Below are 19,938 nucleotides of genomic sequence, written 5' to 3'. Positions count from 1 at the left end.
AAGCTGCATCCACGCTTCAGAGAAAGGAAGGGTGGCAATTACACACTAAGAAAGGAAAAGCTCTTCCCAATGTAAACTGTTAGAGGTGGCAGAATTTTCACAAGATTTCAGCTGTTCAGTCAGTGAGAGCCACAGGAAGTAATCTGTATGTGCTAAAGACTTCTTGGAAAGCCATTAGACCTTATTAAACCCCTTTCCTCTTATACTGGAAATTACCTTGCAATGTCTATGAAAATAATTTGTCTTTTTTATATATATATATATAGGTACTTACGCTTCCAGAGTACTGTTATTGTGTACTTGATCATAAATTGCTGGTAGTTTGCTTGCAATTCAATACTGTTTTCTGAGTATTTCTCTGCCCTTATGCATGTGTACTAATTATTTCTACTTGGTCACTTTTATAGTTCTATTGTGCTTGTTTATTCTATCACTTGGAGTATTAAAAATGATAATGTGATTATTCCTTTGATGTTAATAGCAGATTCAGAATAATACTGGATTCTTGCACTAAACCTGGCAGTGGCAGACAACCCGTGCCCTAAGTAATTCATAAGGAAAAGGATTAGATGTAGGCATATACACTTACATGCAAGTTTAGTTAAACCTTAAAACAGGCAATGTACACTTCAGAGTCTCCCTGAGCATTGATGGTTACCCTTTTCATCTCATCTTCTATTGCTTTTTTTCTCTTCCCAGTCTACAGAATTTGGTAAGAAGGGCCCTTCAAGAGTGAATGTGAGGTTTCAAGAATGTTTTGCCTGTTGATTTATGGCTGACCCTTCGCCACACTTTGTCCATTTTTCTAAAGTGCAATTATTAAGTGGGAAACAAGACTTAAAGTGTTCAGACTAAAGAGGGAGAAAAAAAATCATTCCACATAAAGCATCCCCATACTGAGTTAAGCATCAGTGTTCAGGCACTTCAAAACACAGCTGCTGTAAGAATCAAAGACGATGACAAGAAAGAGCAATACAAATAAATATTTTATAAGACAACAATGTGAATTTTAATAATTGATTTAATAAAACCCACAAATAAAGCAACACACCAACTTTTTTCTTCAATTAAACAAATGTGTAGTAAATTACTAAAAAACTCCAAATACAATACATACCTACTGTACCTCGACTTCTAATTACATCAACTGTAACCCCCAAATTTAATTAAAACCTATTTGAGTATCAGTATGTGCAAAATACCTGTTTGTTGTTTATGGTATATTTATTTTCCAGTAAGTTTGTAAGGATGGGATGCCCATTTTTCATGAAATGTGATATGGCTTTATTAATGATAATGTTTGTATTGAAGCATGAACTTCCCAAGTACAGTGCTACTTTGCCTCTGAGCTGTATGTGCTCCCTTGCTGTACTCACACACTCCCATTTCTTGACAGAAAGCACACAGACATAATCCAGTGTTCTGTGCATTTTGTCCAAATTAATACTGTGCTGTCAGTTTTCACCAATAAAAACTGATAATACAACCCCCTGCCCCAAAAAAGGGGACCAAAGAAGCCAAGATTGTTACCAACAGCCTGATGAGTATGTGAAATGATAGCAAGTTTCAAAACAGACATTAGCTTAGGTATACAGATGGCTGAGTATCACAATATCCATTATTGGGCAAAAATTTTCCTTTCTGATCCACACAGAGAACTACTTGTGATGCCAGTGGAAGATCTGTATAAAGATCAAAGTACAGAATAAGCAAAACAATATTTGAAGCCAAGTTCCTCCCATCCTCTGAACTTTGCTGGTCATATTCATGTTGCCCTTAGGCTTCTTCAGTGCAAATTACCTCAGAAGCAGCTGTAAATCTGAGCTTGGGAGTGTATGATAGCTTAGTGTCAGATTTTGTCATCCTGTGCACATTCGAAGTACAGGGATTCCACGTGAGGGTAGGGAGTTTTGTGGACTTTGAGGTATCCGGATTAATAAATAGTCTTTTCAAATTGCCTCCTCTCTCTATAAATAAGAGGCCTTTCCACTTCTGTAGACTGTTAGGATATTGTTGTCCAACACTGTTAGGTTACTGAGCTTGCTCAGATTTTGCTTTACTCATAAAGCTAAGTAGCAGGAACTGCTATTGCAGCGGCATTCCTGTCAGGACACTGCCATATTGTGCTCAAAGCAAAGATGAAAAGGTCAGAGATTGGTGACTCAGGCAACAGTGCTGATCTAAAACTTCTGTTCCCCACTTTCCTATTAGCTGCATGTATTTTGCATGTCTGTTGATTGTATTGGAGAGTATCTCCACATTAAGCATAGTTTCTATCCTCTGACTTTTCCTTTAAAACAAAACAATAATGAAAAAATGATCAATTACAGGGCATTTATTAATTGGAATTAGAATGCATGCTAATCAACTGGCCTTTTAATGTGAATCAAATGTTGGTTCAGACATTCAAGATTATTAATAATAAATTCATCTTACAAGTCAAAACTTCATGAAATAAATAACCTGTTTCTAATTTAGAAACCCTATTCTAAAATACATTAAAGATAATTGAAGACTTTAAACACTTTGGGTCCAGTGTTGGGTCTCTAGTTAAGTACCAGAAGTCTGGGCAAGGATCTTCCTGTCTGGATCTCTGCATGCCCAGATTAAAGCTAACTTTCTCATCTGGGTACAGCAAATTCTGTGTTTTGCAGCGCCTCCAAAGAGCCAGTTTCCAGAAAAATTCAACTAGCACTGTATGCATTATAGTTTCAGATACTGTATGACAGTTACTCTTGCAAAAATACTGTATAATGAATTCAGGGATCATGACATCTTATAGAACTCTGGCATGATCAGCATTCGACTTAAAGTAAAACACTGACTACTTGATGCTCCATTTGGAGTGCGGATACTGTGGTACATAGTTACTGAAGGACAAGAGTGGACTGTAATTTGTGAGGTATCTGCAGAGCCACGTTGCATTTTGTAAACAATAATCTGAAAATAGCTTTGTCTCAAAATCATAATAAATTGAACAAACTAGTACAAGGGAGGAGGTGAAATACAAGTTCTGTAGGACAACCACCGTTCTTTTTGCAGCACCAGTTCTCCCTGCTGCATGTTAAATGGTACAAATCCACTTATTACTGGTTTCTATTCGGTCGTTTTCATTTTGCATTTATTGCTCTCAGTCTTTGACTACAAGATAAAGAATAAGGCAGCAGTTCCCAAAACATACGAAATTAGGCACTGGAACTCTGACAACTTGCGCAGGTTTTGCTCATTTCCTGTTTGTAACTCTGAAGCTGGACAGAGCACTTGTACATTCCAAATGTGTTCAGCAGCAGTTGCCGGGCCTTTGACTGAACTTCCTCCCATTTAGATGAACTACCAGGAACTGGAAAATCAAGAAAATCCTCAATAGAATTCACACCTCAGGAAACCTGGACAATCTGGATGTTCTCCAATTTATCACAGCGTTACCAACTACAATCATCTCTGTTCACAATCATTCATTGATTTAATATTGTTCTGTGGTCACTATGTACCCTCTCTATATTATTTTACACCCTTAGGTCTGTATTTTCTAACTACAATTACATTCGTGTTAGACACCACCTCCCATGCCCTACCCCAAAACTGAGCTTTCTTGCTAAGAAGATTCATGGTAGTGCTAGATGTCTAAATCAGCACGTTTTGGCAATACATTTATTTTTCAAGTGTCAAATTTTCCCACATTAGAACTTCACCTTGTCTTTCCCTGGATAAAATAAGGGAATTTCTGAGTCTTTTCTGGTTTTTTTTTTCCTTCTAGCCAAAGAATCTGTGTTGGATATTTCAGTAGGAATCTCTCTCCTTTGCACAATTTTCATTTACACTGTGTCTTTCTGGCCCAACAGGTTTCATAGTTTCATAGTTTCATTCAGGGTTGGAAGGGACCACAAGGATCATCTAGTTCCAACCCCCCTGCCATGGGCAGGGACACCCCACACTAGATCAGGCTGGCCAGAGCCTCATCCAGCCTGCTCTTAAACACCCCCAGGGACGGGGCCTTGACCACCTCCCTGGACAACCCGCTCTGTACAAAACCATAGGTAGTAGATTCTTTTTTTTCCCCAGAATAGTATTTTCTGGTTCAAATTAAATAACATAATGAAGATAAAGTGGTAGGGGGTTTATCACACTTAGATTTCATTTAGGATAATGCCATAGAGTAGCTTACCTAGTTGCAAGTGGACTATGGCAGCTGTTTTTCCGGCAGTGAGAGACCAAACATTTAAATCTTCTATAGAATAAACATCTTCAATTTTCATCAAGTCTTCCTTAATGCGATCCACATTTAAATGCTTTGGAACTCCTGTGACACCAAACATGAAATAAAATTAGTTCTGTCTTCAGCAAACTCTCAGTGGCCTTTAAAATGTCATGAGACATCTCAATGACAAAAGAATCCAGAATTTCCATAGTTGGAAGTGGCTAGTAACTCCCAGGTTATTAATAGAGAAAAATATGCTTATTAAATCCCATATGGACATAGAAGTTGTACAGGAATTGCAGTGCAAATTGTCCCATCCAGAATGCACTTTCTGGCAACAGCCAGCAGCAGATCCTTTGGAGCCGTGTATTTGTGTAGGCAACTTTTATTACAGCTTCTACTTTACAAGTAATTAAAGTGAAAGCATAGAACTGAGTCCAGGCAAATGTTCACTTGGTTTAGCTGATAGCCACTGCAGACACACACAAAGGTCTGTACATTTCACTTTACCATCTCCTGAAGGTAAAGTGTGAGCATAGCTAGCTAGGACTTGGATAATTCTGGCAGAGGTCAAAGACACATCAAGAGTGCTGGAGCTTAGATGAGCCATCAAAACCCAACAGACTAAAGCAGCAGCAGGATAAATAGGTCTCCAGACACAATCTGCTTTGCTAGAGACAACGATTGTAATATCAAAGAAGTGTCAATGCTCAATGGCATTTGACATGTAAAGTATTGCAGACTGTGCAGAGATCTTACCTTCCAGAATAATAACTCCTGTATCACACAGAATTCGAACTGTTGTCAAAACCACCAGTATGGAGAATATGTATGTACATATAGGATCAGCAATCTTGTATTCTGGCTGCAAGGGAAGTTCATAAAGAAATAAGCTCACTTATAAAAACATTATGGAGAAAATGTAATTACTTCTAGCTCCAACTTCCATGACTTTTTTTTTGTTTGAATGATTACAAAATACGTAATAGAGATAGTATGAATGCATGAAGCTTATAATAGAATATCACGAAGTATTGTTTCCTCTAATTTACAAAACCAAGTCTCTCTCTTATTTCATCACCAGAGCTGAAATTACAAAAACTCCCCCCCCACCTCAAAGCTCAGCCACTCCTTACCTTAAAGCGTATGATGTATGCAGCTACAAGCACACCAATGCTTTGCACCAGGTCCCCAAGTGCATGTACAAATGCTGCTCTCACAGCAAGGCTGCTGTGTCCATGGCTGCTGCTGTGGGCTCTGGTAGGAGAGTTTGACTGAGGTACGTGAGAGTGAGCATGGGAATGGGAGTGGGAGTGAAGGTGACCAGACTGATTCAGCAAAAAACCCATTCTGAAAATGAAAGAAGAAAAACACTCCAAGAAATAGGCTTTAATTGGGGCCTTCTTTTGTTTTCTCTTTCTTTAATTTTAAAGCAAAGAATTGAAAAAATCAATACTCGGTATCAATTCTTGTCTTACAAAAATTAAGAGGGCCAGCAAAATTACATCCCATGAGAAAGTTACAGGCCATGAATGAATTGGCAGCTTATCAGAAATACATTTATGAGTGTTAATGGAGATAAAGGGAGATCTTACATTAAGTTAACTGCAACACCAACAGCTGCTGTAATTAGCATGATATCGCCATTTATTTCGTAGTCCATGTGGATAGTTCTTTGAACAGCTTCGTACAAGAGGAATGCCATAAGGATATAGACCAGCAATACACTAATGATGGCTGACAATACTTCTGCAAACAGAAAGGAAACATCATTACAAAAGTGAGTCTCAGATCTGTTTCTACTTCCAAACTAGAATGTGGACAGAACCTTAATAATTTTAACTATTTTATGCCCATTATTACCCTAATACACAGCTAACAACTTGTGCAGTAAATAAAACTCACAGAGTAGGATGAACAGATAAGAGTTTGTTCTAATAAATTCTGTTACATGCATACATCTCTCAAATTATGTTTTCTCTGAAACCTTCCATATAGGCAATGATTCTGTCTTCTTCAGGCAACCCAGAACTTTTGCCTGGGAAGTCACAAAGCTCCTGTCCAGGGGAGCAGAAGATAGATGATGTCAAACACCATCAGCCCATCTACAAATAAGAGAAAGTTTGATTTCAAGTGTCCACAGTATTAAGCTGGATTTAGAAATTACTTTAAATATTGTTTTATATTTAAGATGGAGGGAAAAAAAAATATTAAGAAACTGAACAGTACAAACTTGTTGGACATATTACTCCTAAGCTTCTTGACATATGTGTACAGAAACATTATAGATTGCAGACTTCAGCTAGGAAGAGCTTCTTAATTTAAGTTTCTGTATTGCTGGTAATATACTGGTTCAATGTTACCTAATGCCTACCAAACACTCCTATTTCACAAAAATAAGTGTTATGACCAACATTTTGGTGTGGGAATTCTGTCTGATTGGCAGGGACTTTCAAAAGAACACATACATCTGAATTAGGAGAAAATTACAAAGTTAAGAAAAACTCCTAATATTTCATCAGCCTGCACCTTCCACTGACATTTATATCTGTGGAATGTGATTACAGCTTTCTTCAAGCTTCCTGCTCTTCTGATCTGAGAATAAATAGGCCTGAATATTTTATGGACGGGGACATAAGTGCTGTCTGCAAGTCATGAAATTGGGCTGGTAATAGCAGAGATAAACCTGAGGAGGAGTCGCCCATGCTACAGTTTTAAGGTCCTACTATAAAGACTGTCTTGGTTATAAGTGAATTAATACAGGGGTTTACAAAAAGAAGTGAGAGAACCTTAAATCTAGCTTCGCTGTACTGCATGTAAATACACAGCCAATCTGTAATCATTCTGTGTAACACTCATTACTGCTGCTTGCCAAGTGGATCACTGGGATCTTAGCATTCCTATGTGAATTCAGAGTTGAAATTAGTTTACTTGGAATTGCCATCGTTGATCCGCATGTGTTGCCCTGATTTATTCCCCAATAAGGGTAAAATTCTGCTTTTGACTGTACCATTGACCTAAGAATACTAATCTGAGAATTGTCTCATCTGCTTTCAATCTGTCAGTGGGTACCACAACTTTGGTTACTGAAGAAGGTGTCTTTTCTAAGGCAGAGATACTTTAATTTTGTTTAGTGATGATTACTGTAAAATGCATAGAATGGTTTGGGTTGGAATCCAGATATATAAGCATTTTAGTATCATCAAAATCACTTGCTCCATCCACTGATTTTTTTAACATGACATGGGAGAAGAAGTGCACACCAACGCATTCAGCTGTTCGGTGATGTGCCAATGCCTGGATGAATACCAGCGTTCCCAGGCAGTAACAAGGTTCTGAGAGGCAAGTGTCACAATCTCAGATGAGTTCAGAGCAACATAAAAATCCTAGAAATACCCATGCAAGTGGTAGACATACCCATGCAAGCAGGTAGATTCCTCAGGGTAACTACCTTAAAAAAAAAAAACCACTCAAGTAGAAGTTTTTCCAGAATGCCTTTAAAAAAAATCAGTGGAGCCATAGCACATTAGCATTTACCACAGAAACAGTACATTGTGGTTAACAATCTAAACCCATGTTTTCTGCAACCAAAACCAATGTTTTCCTTGCAATTTCTTTCACAGAGTCATTGTCACATCAGCATTGTAGATTTGTGCCGAGATCTTTCACGTGACATGAACTATATATGCACCAACTCAGTGGACTGATTAATTCTGTCATTGCTGACATTGTCTTGGCAGCAGTGGGAAAATGCCAGGCTCCAGAGCTATGCTTAAATCTGTTCAGTTTCTTGCTGAGGAGGTATTTCTACTTGGTAGTCAAACAGAACTATTTTTGGCTTCAAGAACATAATCCTTTTTAGACATGACTGCAATTTCCATCATTTTGTCTTCATTTTTTCTAACCCACTCTGAATCTGTCAGCTTCCCTTTCACCACTGAAAATGGAATAAAATTGAAGATGGAGCATATATACTATATATTCAAACAGAATTCAAATAAATTAAAACTAGTGCCAACTTCCTTCTGGAATCTGACTAGACAACTAATAGGTCTGTTACAGTGTTTATGGGAAGCAAGTTGAAAATTCAGCATTCTGCAAACAGAAGTGATAATGAACACTAGGAGCATTGTTCATTATAATGTTTTCTTGCTTAGTGTATGGGTAGATTATCTTGAAACTTAATGCAGTAAGATAGTTGCTGCACATATTCCCAGCTTTAAACAAATGCTGCACATTTTTTTACATGACAGATGCTCAATCTGTACCCTATTTTTAACATTCTATCATCTTAAGCGCTCCTCTCATGAAATTCAAGCTATTGTTGAGCTCATACTATTTGCTGACAAGCTTCTTACACATCGGTTATTTGATAAAATGTGTTGCAGTGAGGATATACCCTAGAAGCAGCTTTGTTTCACTGCCAGCATTCACTCATGTCTGAAACAGGGCCCTCAGGCCGTGGCATTCAGACTAGGTACCTAAAATCAGGAACATACATTTCACAAATGTGTCTTTAAAAAAACTGTCTAGAGTCATTTTGGACCATCCCATCTTCTGTATTTGCAGAGCTTAGGTCAGGATCTGAGGGTCTCTTGCAGGGCCCTTTACCCACTTCCCCTTCCTCAGCGCAGCCACAGGAACCCTTTCTGCCACCCCTGGCTCTATCTAGTCCTCCTCCTGCAGAGAGAGCTGCACTGCAGCTACTCACACAGAATGGCTGAGGCAGAAAGGAACCCCTGGAAACTGTGTTTTAATGCTCAAAGCAGGGTAAACTACAGCAGGTTGCTCAAGGCTGCGTCCTGTTGGTTTCTGAATATTTCAACTATGGATACTCTGTAACCTGTTCTATTGCTTGACCACCTGCTGGCAACGGAAAATAAGGATTGCTGCAGAACTGAGAAGCTGTTCCCTTTAGCTTCTCCCAATGAGAAGATGGTGGGTGATAGAGATTACTCTATGGGCCAGAACCAGTCCACAGGCCACCAATGGATCAGTCTAGCCAGTATTTTTCTTGGCAGTAAAATGGAAAAAAACAACCTATATATATATATATAGATACATAGATATATATTCAAAGTGAGGAAGCAGGAATCCTAGGGGATTTGTGTTTGCAAAGTGCAATGGAGCCCTCAAAGTAATTGAAAAGTTAGTGAAAATTTACATAACCGAGTAAAATTGTCATGGTTAAGTGAGTCTCTCTTATTTTTCTTAACTCCTGCTTTCTGCTAGGCCATGACATGCTCAAGGCACTAGAAAAGTTACAAAGACATATAAACTACTTGGAATGATTTCTAAATAGGGTTTAACTCTCTCCTTCTGGAGAGTCTGAGCAAATGCCAGGGGCATAGCTGCAAGGTCAGGTTTCAGTATTAGGGGAGCTTCTATTGCAAAATTAAAACTTCTTGACAGAAAAGTTCGTAATGGGAAATGCTGGCATTGTTAATGCTTTCTTGCTAAAGTCCCAAAGATCTTTGCTAGCGCACAGAGCTGTGCATTCATACATTAGTGACTAACTGATGACAAACGACTAGGAGTGATGGAGCTGTTGAATCCTACTGCTGTTCTAGCAGCCAAAATAAGAACTGAAAATGACTACAGGAGACTTCAAAATGCCGTGTATAGAACAGAAGTAGCAAACTGTAACACTAGAAATTATCTATTTCATGGAAAATAAAGCTTTATGTAGACATTTGGGTAAAATGTCTACAAGACCTGCAGCTGTACATTATAAATTATTATATCCAGTTAGGAACCACATGAAAAATCCCTTTATCATCATTATATTTCCAAACATGAAGTGATGAATCCTGGAAATATCCTTCTACGGGTCGATGCATAATTCTATTTATACTTCTTTTCTGGACACCTAAAACAGGCAGAGGTTAAGTATCTTACTGTATTGCAAACCACAGGGCATTTTGACCTCTGCTTTATGTGGTTTGGGGAGTATAAGAATACAAAGTTATGCAGCTTCTGGCAGGGCAAAGCTCTCTGGTAATGCACTCTGCGGAACTTTTCCATTCTGGGTTAAAGTGTCATTTTTCACATTGAATAGGATCTTCTTCCCCATGGCACAATGCTACTGATGTCAGTGGGATTTCACAAATCCTGGGCACTGGCAATAACTGCTGTGAACAACAACGACCTGACACTTACCAACAAGCTTCACAGTGTGTCATGCAGGCAGTAACAGTGGCTCAGCCCTAAGTGACTGAAGAATGTGTCCCTTTTCTGCTCAGTTCCAAAGCACAAAGGTGCAGAGTGGCCTGGCCTAATGCAACAGCTCAGTAAGTGTAGATAGACTGGGAAACACAACTGCATATTCATCCTTCTACTTTGCTGGGAACCCTTTTAAAACATTTTTTAGGCTATGGTTCATTTGTAGGAAGTCCCATTGACCATGCCAGTGTGTATCCAATTCCTTAAGCTTCCTCTTTGAAACGGAAGATGAGTTCAGGACTTAATTCTCCATCTCCTAAGTCCTAGTTCCACAAAGATCGAAAGACTCTCCCCACTCCTAGCAACTGAAACTCTGACATCAAATTTCACTTTTGACTAAGGTTTAAAATGTAAATATTTATTTTTTTAATTCCCTTGTGGCAACAACCTATGTAGTGGATCCACAATGGACAGTGGAAGGACATTTAGGTTAAACACAAAGCAAACTGTCCGTTTGCTGCTACTTTCTTTCTATTACCTATCCTTCCAGAATTAGGTGATCTTTACAGTTGTTGCTTAAAACACTTTGTTAATAGCAAAAAGCTGGTATCTACATACCTAAGCGATGAAATCCAAAAGTGAATCTCTTTGTGGGAGATTTTGCAGACAGCCAGAGAGCAAGCAGGGTCAAAATAATACCGCTAAGGTCTGTTAACATATGAAGTGCATCCGTCATAATTGCTAGACTGTTAGCAACATATCCACCTGAAAACAAAGTTGGAAAAGTCAGGACATATAACATTAATGATTGTAGATAACATCCTCTTGGCACAGCTTACGGTTATTGATTTTCAGAGCAGTGTACTAAGTGCAAGAGAACCTTTCTTACAATCACTAGATGGGGGGGCTTGCCATTACAATTAAAATGCCACGCTATGATTTAAAGCTACCATAGTTACAAGTGCAGTGAAGTGTGCTGTCTTTTAAGGGCAATGTAGAAAGGATTAATTCCTGTTATTCTCACACAGACTGCTTACATCATGTTTGCAAGGTCAGGCCCAGAACAGTTTTGTATTTTTACACATAATTGCATATGTGTGTAATCAGCTGATCCTTTTATTAAACTACATCTGTTAAGTATTTTGACAGGGACAGAAATTTGGTGATTCAATGGAAAGGAAATTCATCCTGCCCCCTTTTTATTATTACACTATCATTAACCTTCATTAATCCCTCTCCTGGCATGGGAGTCTGCCATGACAATATATACATTGCAGACGATGACTTTCACTTGCACAACATTTTTCTTTGTTATTATCACTTTTTCTTCTAATTAGGAGCTGCATTGAGACAAATAACCTCGACTCAAAGGATAATGTCATAGTTCCAATTCCACTGCTAATGCTGCTACTGCATGGGTAAGAGATTTAAACAATGAGCCTCTCTCTTAAGCACCCCTTATCAAAAGGGAAATCGAGGACAGGCTGTATTGTCTTCCATATTGTGATGGTTTAAGCCACACACATTAACATATGCATGAAGATAAGCCCATTTTCTCAGAAAAGATCACAGCTTCAGTGTCAGCTCAGCTATGATTTGGTTTCTCTTTTTTACCTTCGGATTGTTGTTCAGCCTGTAAATTCCACTGAGCAGAGCATGCAGCTGATGTGCCAAGCCTGGTCCCAACTGATGTTTGACTAAAGGTATACAATTAAAACTGTCTTAGTGAAGAGGCTGACCATAAGAAATAGCAAAAGGAAATTCACAGCTGGCTGACTGCTTTCAAGACTAGCCATAAAATGTGTGTGTGTACCTGTGGGTCTTTGTACTTGCGTACCTGCAGACAGAGCTGCACTCTCTTCCCCAGCCAAACACAAGCAGCATGACTGATACTATAGATTGCTTGTACCACGGGTAGCTACCAAATGAACCTCATTACTAGTTACTTTCCCTCCATCCCCTCCTCTTCAGTTGCTCATAAGTTTCTAAGTTATATTTTTCTGAGGCTGAAATTTTCTGAAGGCCAGCACAGCTCAAAAATAGTGCGTTTGAGAATTAGCAATTCAGCAACTTTTTGAGTAAAAGGAGTTATGACTTTCTTTTCTGAATTGTGTCCTCACATAATTAAAACATCACTTACAAATGTGCCACTCAGCCTCTCCTGCAGTCAACAAAGAAGAAACAATAATTTATATCCAATGTTTAACTTGGTAGTTTACGTGTAGAATCATTTATGGTATGTGTGTTAATTTACATGTGTTAACTTTGAGAAGCCTATCAGTCCAAGATGAGTCAATTCCATTTCAGCGAGCCTCTCAGGTTTAGAGACTTTAAAAATAAAATTACAAAGCAGGAATTCAGGTTTTGAAGCTAATCATAACGCAGCACATAGATTAAGAAAACGTAAGGGAGCTTTATGAAATTCTCAACTCAAAGGTTCTCTGTTTCCAAATGTATCGGTTCATTGCTTGGTTAAAGGTACTGCCTAAGGCCTGTTTAAACACCATTGAAAACTTGGAAAGGGAAAAAAAAACTCTCTCTAACTTTTACAGACAGCTTGATGGCTCACCATTGTTTTCAGTGACCTGTGAAGGATAACAGTCCTCCTCATGAAGGATCAATTAGAAATCTCTAAATACAAGTGTGAAAAAAAAAATCAAAACCCTGTCAGAAAAGCTAACCAGGCTTTGCAATACATTTCTCCTTTTTTTTTAATGTCAAATGGCTCCACAAAGTGTAGGCTGTTATTTGACCACAAACACTGAGGTGGGCTGAGGTAATGAGCTTGGCTATACTTTGGAAAAAAACATGCCAATCAACAGTTCACAAATAAACTGCTGAAACAACATTTCCTTCATCCTGACATACATAACTGACAGCAGAAAGAGTTTTACTGAACAAATGAATTATCTTAAGAGTCTTCTGCCATTTTCTCAGAAAATCAAACCTGTCAAAGACTACAGAAGGAAGTCAGTTAAAATGTCCCATGTGAACAAACTTTCCCAAATACCTGAGCTACAGTCAATTTTAGAAGTTCCAGAACTTGAAACCCACCAGAAGACAACACAGGGCCAGAGTGAAAGACATTAAACAGGTAAGGGGCACTGACTCAGAGCTTGAGGGCTCCATCTTTGATTACTTGTTCTGCTCCTGATTACTTGCCCTGTGACCAGTTGTTCAAGACAAGATCTACAAAAGTACAGAGATACCCAAGTCCTATATTTATTCTCTGTGAAGCTGGATGCATGGATATGTTATGTGTCTGGCCCTTAGTCCAGTCTGCCTCAGCATCCAAATAATGAAACAGGCCACATAAACCTGAGGGGGGTGAGCCCATGCAACAGTACTAACAGAGTGTGCAGACAAATCTGCCACCCTGAGCTGAGTCTGCAGAACTCTTGGCTGTAATAGAGGAAAAATAGATGATGTGACAATGACAAGACAGTATTTTTACTCTCAACACTTACTATTTCTGGAGCTTTCCCTGCACCAGCTATGGAGAGGTCTACAATAATGGGAATTGGATTCAAAGCCCCTAGCAGATACACGCTTACTGATTTCAGCATCAGGCTGAAAACAGCTCAGACATTTATTTAGTAAGAGGCTCTTCAGATGAACTAAATTCAAAATATGTCAGAACTCTTGATATGAATGCAGTCAAATAAAATCACTCTCATGTTAAAGGTTGTCTGCATCCAAGGTACAACACTATGTTGCTTATCAAGTTTAGCAAGAGTTCGTGCTGAACAAAAGAGGGGAAAAAGAAGCCAGGGGACATTCAGATCTCTGCAACAGGTTGGATGCAAAGTGCCTTATCCTTGATAAGCTGATGTATCGTGGCAGTGTTATTAATGACTAACCACACACTGAAAGATGCTGAAGGACAAAAGCACTTTTTTTTTCCCACTAACCCATGTTCCTGAAATAATGCCCCAAATAAAACTGGTGCCAATTTACCAAAAAACGGACCATTCCTCCTAGGGTCTTTTTTCTACACATGTGGGCCAAACTCTACTGTTTATACTCAAGTAATGGTTCTTACTCTTTATCCATTTTGCAGAGGTTTCTTTTTGGAAGAAACAATTCACATCCTGGGATATGTGATCCAAGAGCCTGAACTCACTGCACACAAGCAAATGTCAGATCTTCAGTCACTACTGTCCAAATATGCACAGGTGATGAGGAGTCCCTGTCCTTCCTGTAAGTTTTTGTGACCTAATTTGTTGAGATTTTTCTTCTTTTATTCTGGTGTATGATGGCAAATAATTAATCTGATTAGAATTGTATGTTACAATGAAAGCAATTTAAAAGCAATTAATTGTTACAGTTGCCTGAAAGACCTGGCTCAGCATACACAGCAACGTATTGGCCCTGTGTAATTCTCCCCACTACTTGTGAAAAGGAGAAAGTGGATAACAGCATTTCAGCATTCTTCAGGTTAAGTAGCACCAGGCAGACGCTTTGTACTAAAGGGCATGGATGCAACCAAAAGGCAGATGGTAACAAGACACTGACTGCTAAGTGAACAGAGATTAAAAGACAAATACTATTGTTTGTTAAAATGATTAGATAATGGCTACGGTCTAACATGTAACAGCTCCTCTATGCATCCAAGGGACCTTCAAATTTCACTTACTTTCAACCCTGTGGTGCTATAGCCTATTAAATAAAGCGTATTTTACAGAGTGATGTGTAATGCACAGGTTTTCTTCATCCTTGACAGCATTTGATAGCATGCCTTGGTGAAGAAACAATAAAAGCTGAACTTGAGCACCACATTCATACTTCTGACCGACAAGTATCAGACATGTATACAGGAATAAATTCCCAGGTAAAACCCCACCTTATATCTGACAATTACTAACAAACAAAACCCACAAATAATTTAATCATATCTTTTATTCTATTATGTTGTAATGGGAAGTGTGAAAAAACGTATTATTTTCATTTCATTTGTTCACATGATTTATGTCTGCAGGGTGCATATTAGTAATACAGAATACAGAATTAACCAGGCTGGAAAAGACCTTAGAGATCATATGGTAGCCCAGAGTACAGTAGGACAGCAGGAAGTTGCACAGACAGTGGCTTCTTCACTGGATTGTTATTGATAGCTCCGGAGTTGTCTCTTCAGTTGTAAGTAAAGGAATGCATTGCAGTATCTAGAGAATAAAGGCAGATATCCTCCCAATATTAGTTTTGTTATTACAACAAATAGCACACTCAAGAAACTGTATTTCCCTCTTCTTCTCTTGCTGCAAACACAGCAAGATCTTATGGCAGTGATTAAAAAAAAAACAACTTAAGATTATATTGTTCATCTTTATGTCTGCAAAAAATGCCACTGCTCCCTTGCTAAAAACGCTGTACCAACTTACAAGAGGAACTCACAAGAAGTTAAAAGCCATTAGACATACAAAAAAGCACAGATTTTATGTTTTATCGGGAAGATTTGTAATATTCGGGTAGGAGAAGCTGCAAATGCCTCAATATTTTCTTGCATGGAAAAGACAGGTGGGCTTTGCTTTGTGTCACTCTCCTAACTTCTAGCTGATATCTGATGTCTAAATGACAGCTGGCTTCTCGTAGTAAACATTTAAAGGCAAGGCCAGAGTACCGTAACAGGCCGACTCACCTATGAGCTCCCCGGTCATGAAGAGAAGGTAAAGGAGAGCAGCAAGCGCCAGCCGCTTCTTCACCGTCCTCTGCTTGGAGCGCTCCCGCCGGCCGCTGCAGCTGGTGCAGGTGTCGGTCCTGCCGGGCCGGGAGCTGCGCAGAGCCATGTCCCGGTCCAACAGTGACTCGTCGTCGGACGGCAGGCCCGGGCCCGACCCGTTCACCGGCGTCTCCGGGGCCGCCTCCGAAGCGTCGTCCGACACCACCACTCGCAGCTTGTTAAACCTGGGGAAGTCATCGTCCCCCACCTCGTCCGAGAAGTCAAAGGCACTGGAGTCGTTCAGGAACAAGGGGTCCTCGCTCCTCCGTAGCAGGGACTTGATGCTCGTCCAGAAGCCGGGCCCAGCCATAGCGGCGATGACCGGGTGCCTCGCCGGTTGCGGCCGAACCGCTGTCCGCTCGCTGCCCGGTCAGGGCATGTCCCCTACATCGCCCTGGCAGGCCCCGCACAGGCCGACCGGAATACGGCGCGGGGCTTTGCCGCGGAGCGCCCCGGCACTACCAACACCCACCACCGCCTCTTGACACTCACAGCCTCCTCGCCTCCGTGCCCGGTATCAAACTGCGAGGCGCCGCTGGCGCTGTCACCCCTGGAGCCACCGGCCACCCCGTGCAGCCCGTCTCCCCGGCGCGCTCAGCCCCGGTCACGGCGCGGCCGGGCAGGCGGCACCGGGCGCAGAGGGAGCGCCGCCGCCGCCACGCGCGTCACATCCATCCGCGCCGCAGGCGGGGACCGGGTCTCCGCCGAAATCCCGGCACTGGCCTCTGGCCAACCCCGAGGAGGGCGTCGACAGCGGGCGCGTAGGGGCCGGGCCAGCAGGCGGCAGCCGGCATCCCCTGCGCACCCGCGGACCGCCGCGGATCCCGCCGGCACTGCGCCTGCGCCCTCCGCACGGGAGGGGTGAGTGTTCGAGCCCTGCTGCCGTTGCCTCGCCGCGCCCTCCCCGCGGAGAATAGCAGGGGATCCCTCGGGGCGGCAGCAGCCAGTAGCACCCGCGCTTCCCTCGTGGTAGCTCGACAGGCTATTCCCGTCCCTCTGTGCCTTTATGTTCCACACACAAAGTAGAGACTTTTTACGGGAAAAGCTATAAAATCCAAACGCGATGTGCCGATAGACAAAGGAAGATGTGTTCACTATACTGGAAGCCTGGATTGAAAAGTTCTGCGCCCTGGCCTCAAATTTTAGAAGTTACAAGCTTGCATGGTGTAGCTTTTGTGTTTCTCTCCCCGTCAAAGGCGTGGCTCTTTACACCCTTACCAGTAATTCCCTTCAGGGCACTGTCATGTTGTGGGAAGTCACATGTGCCTTCATGAACATTCCTTCAAAGGCCCTGCTGTCCTATCAATTGCTTTCACAGCTACCCTCTAACTTAAAAGTAATTTAATTATTTTGTTCCTTTATTAATTTTGTTTGAGAGCTTACACTGCTGTCTTGTTTGTCTGAGTACTAGGAATTTTCCTCTGATTTTCACTTTACACACATTCTGGCCCAGTTTGTTTCCATTAACAAATTTTGTTACAGCATCACCTACTTCCCTAAATTATAAATGTTTCTGGGAAAATATGTCTGCCGGAAGGGAAAGCCATACCCTGGTTTTTGGCCTGATTGAAGGAAGTTACTAAGTAAAGACTGGAGAGATGTATAGAGCTACAAGGTTTCGGAGAAAGGCTTTTGGGACAAGGGCTGATGGCAGATTCTGGCACATGTCAAGGCACCACTGCAGGATGTGGAGAGAGCCCCTCTTTGAACAAGCCCTGCAGGAGTGGAGTTGTGCATGGTAAACTGGCCTTGGGTGGAGATTGCTTATTGTTGTTTTCCGTAATGATGTCCAAAAATAACTCTTATTGTGCTTTATCTGAGCTTCCTTGCTGCTTTACAACGTGACCCCTTTCCTGAGCATGTAATCTCAAATTATGCTTCCTAAGGTGGCTAAAGGATGTGCCATCACCAGCCCTTTAACCCACTACATAATTCCCCCAGCAGGGCTACCAGCACAATTGCTTTGAGGTCAGTCAACAAACTGGGTCCCTGAAATGGGCCAGAATTTTAAAAAATACATATTGGAGGATGCAGACATACTTGTATGTCTGACTGTGACTGCCTCCGTGCTCACGACTTGCATAGAACCATATGACAACTGAGAAGGCAGTGAAAAGTGTGGGAGTCAGCGTGAGAGTTGAGGCCAGCCAGTCTTCATGCCTAGGGAAGCATTAACTGTATTCCAGGTTGTCCATTCTTGATGTTTTTATTCTCCTCTAAGTGATTTAACTCATTCTCCATTTCACCAGTTTCACCACTTGAACTGGCACAAGTGAGTGAGCATACATAGACATGAACAACTAGCCAGGCAGGAGCTGCCAAAATAGTTGCTTGTTAAACTTGGTCTTAAAATGTAGGGCTTCGCTTAATGCTCCATACTGCTGCCACTTCTACAGGAACAGGAACCTTACCTAATCCTCCACAGTATATAATGAATTTAGTAATGCACTTGGAAAATAGTTCCTGTGAAACGGAGAACATTTTGTAGAGGAGAAGAAACAAGACAAGCTTTCTATCAGTCTCTTGCTCAGAGCATTTGGGTTGATAAATAGTTAAATTTGAACTTGAAAAGCAGATACAAATTTTATATATCAATCTTTAGTCTATTTCTGCAAGACGTGGGAGGACCTGGAACAGGCGAAGCAGGAGCACAAATCTGAAACTCCCACATCCCAAGTAAGACTATTTCAGAGTGATTGCCTCACTTTTTCTTACTAGAAATTCCATCTGGAAGCTGAGAAGTCTTTCCCAGTGAAACTTTAAAGAGTGCTTTTTTTTTTTTTCCCCCCCACTGAAACTTTAAGTCGCTAACTAGTTGTAACTGAGAATGTGATTTGCATCTCTAAGTTAATTGACAAATTCCTGTTGCTAAAGTCTGGATTCAAGTGTCTTTTTCAAAGCAAAAAGTAGAAAGAAAAACAGGTAAGCTATTAACCAGTCCATTTGTTTGCCTCAGTCCATTTCCAAAAAGCATTAGGGGTTGTCTCTTCTCCCAGGCAACCAGCACCAGAACAAGAGAACACAGTCTTAAGCTGCACATGGGGAAGTTTAGGCTCAAGGTGAGGAGAAAGTTCTTCCCAGAGAGAGTTGTTAGCCATTGGAATGGACTGCCCAGGAAAATGGTGGAGTCACCATCCCTGGAGGTGTTCAAGAGGGGATTGGATGTGGCACTTGGTGCCATGGTCTAGTCGTCATGAGGTCTTGGGTGACAAGTTGGACTTGATCTTTGAGGTCTTTTCCAACCTTGTTGATTCTATACCTGAATCTAATTTAATCTTGCAGGCTTGGGGGTTTATGAAAATAACTGCAATCATATTGTAGTTAAAAAAAAAAACCACCACACCATAAAACAGGTTGGAAGAGACCTTTGAGATCATCATGTCCAACCCATCATCCAACACCATCTAATCAACTAAACCATGACACTAAGCACCCCATCGAGTCTCCTCCTAAACACCTCCAGTGATGGGGACTCCACCACCTCCCCGGGCAGCCCATTCCGATGGGCAATCTCTATGAAGAATTTCCTCCTAACATCCACTCTAAACCTCCCCTGGTGCAGCTTGAGACTGTGTCCTCTTGTTCTGGTGCTGGTTGCCTGGGAGAAGAGACCAGCCCCTGCCTGTCTACAACCTCCCTTCAGGTAGTTGTAGAGAGCAATAAGGTGTCCCAAGCAAAAGCTGAAAGAAGCGAACAACCTGCACGAGTTCTGGGGAAGAGAATATATTTGTTGAGTACCAGAGGAAGAACGCCAGTAGCTTCCACTAAGTGTAGTTGGTTGGGGCTTTTATCCTTGGAAACAGAATGCTTTCACCGAATTGCGCTGTGCCTGCTTCTCCCCAAGCACAGCTGCTCGCAGTGC

General features: G+C 41.1%; 1 protein-coding gene across 1 annotated transcript; it reads right to left on the bottom strand.

Annotated features, from left to right (window-relative positions):
• Nucleotides 1–995: 995 nt before the first annotated feature.
• On the bottom strand, nt 996–16,877 carry SLC30A4 (solute carrier family 30 member 4). The gene is made up of 7 exons (XM_068143747.1): nt 15,996–16,877; nt 10,979–11,125; nt 5,794–5,947; nt 5,335–5,548; nt 4,958–5,063; nt 4,166–4,300; nt 996–3,340 (listed from the first exon to the last, which is right to left on the bottom strand). The coding sequence occupies exons 1-7, from the start codon at nt 16,384–16,386 to the stop codon at nt 3,186–3,188; spliced, it is 1,302 nt and encodes a 433-aa protein (XP_067999848.1). The 5' UTR covers nt 16,387–16,877; the 3' UTR covers nt 996–3,185.
• Between the last annotated feature and the right edge of the window lie 3,061 nt (nt 16,878–19,938).

Source organism: Melanerpes formicivorus, unplaced genomic scaffold (genome assembly GCF_026170545.1).
Source record: "Melanerpes formicivorus ecotype bairdi unplaced genomic scaffold, bMelFor1.0.p_v2 SCAF_10, whole genome shotgun sequence".
Taxonomy (NCBI): domain Eukaryota; kingdom Metazoa; phylum Chordata; class Aves; order Piciformes; family Picidae; genus Melanerpes; species Melanerpes formicivorus.
The sequence above is the reverse complement of the archived record's forward strand: the minus strand, read 5'-3'. Positions and strand labels throughout refer to the sequence as shown.

Bases quoted from the DNA above. Each gene is read 5' to 3' on its own strand.
- SLC30A4 (XM_068143747.1), bottom strand. From the start codon at position 16,386: ATGGCTGGGCCCGGCTTCTGGACGAGCATCAAGTCCCTGCTACGGAGG. The intron at 11,126-15,995 runs GTGAGTCGGCCT...CTTTGTTTTCAG, and splicing joins CATGACCGGGGAGCTCATAG to GTGGATATGTTGCTAACAGT. The intron at 3,341-4,165 runs GTAAGCTACTCT...TTGATTTTCCAG, and splicing joins CATAGTCCACTTGCAACTAG to TTCCTGGTAGTTCATCTAAA.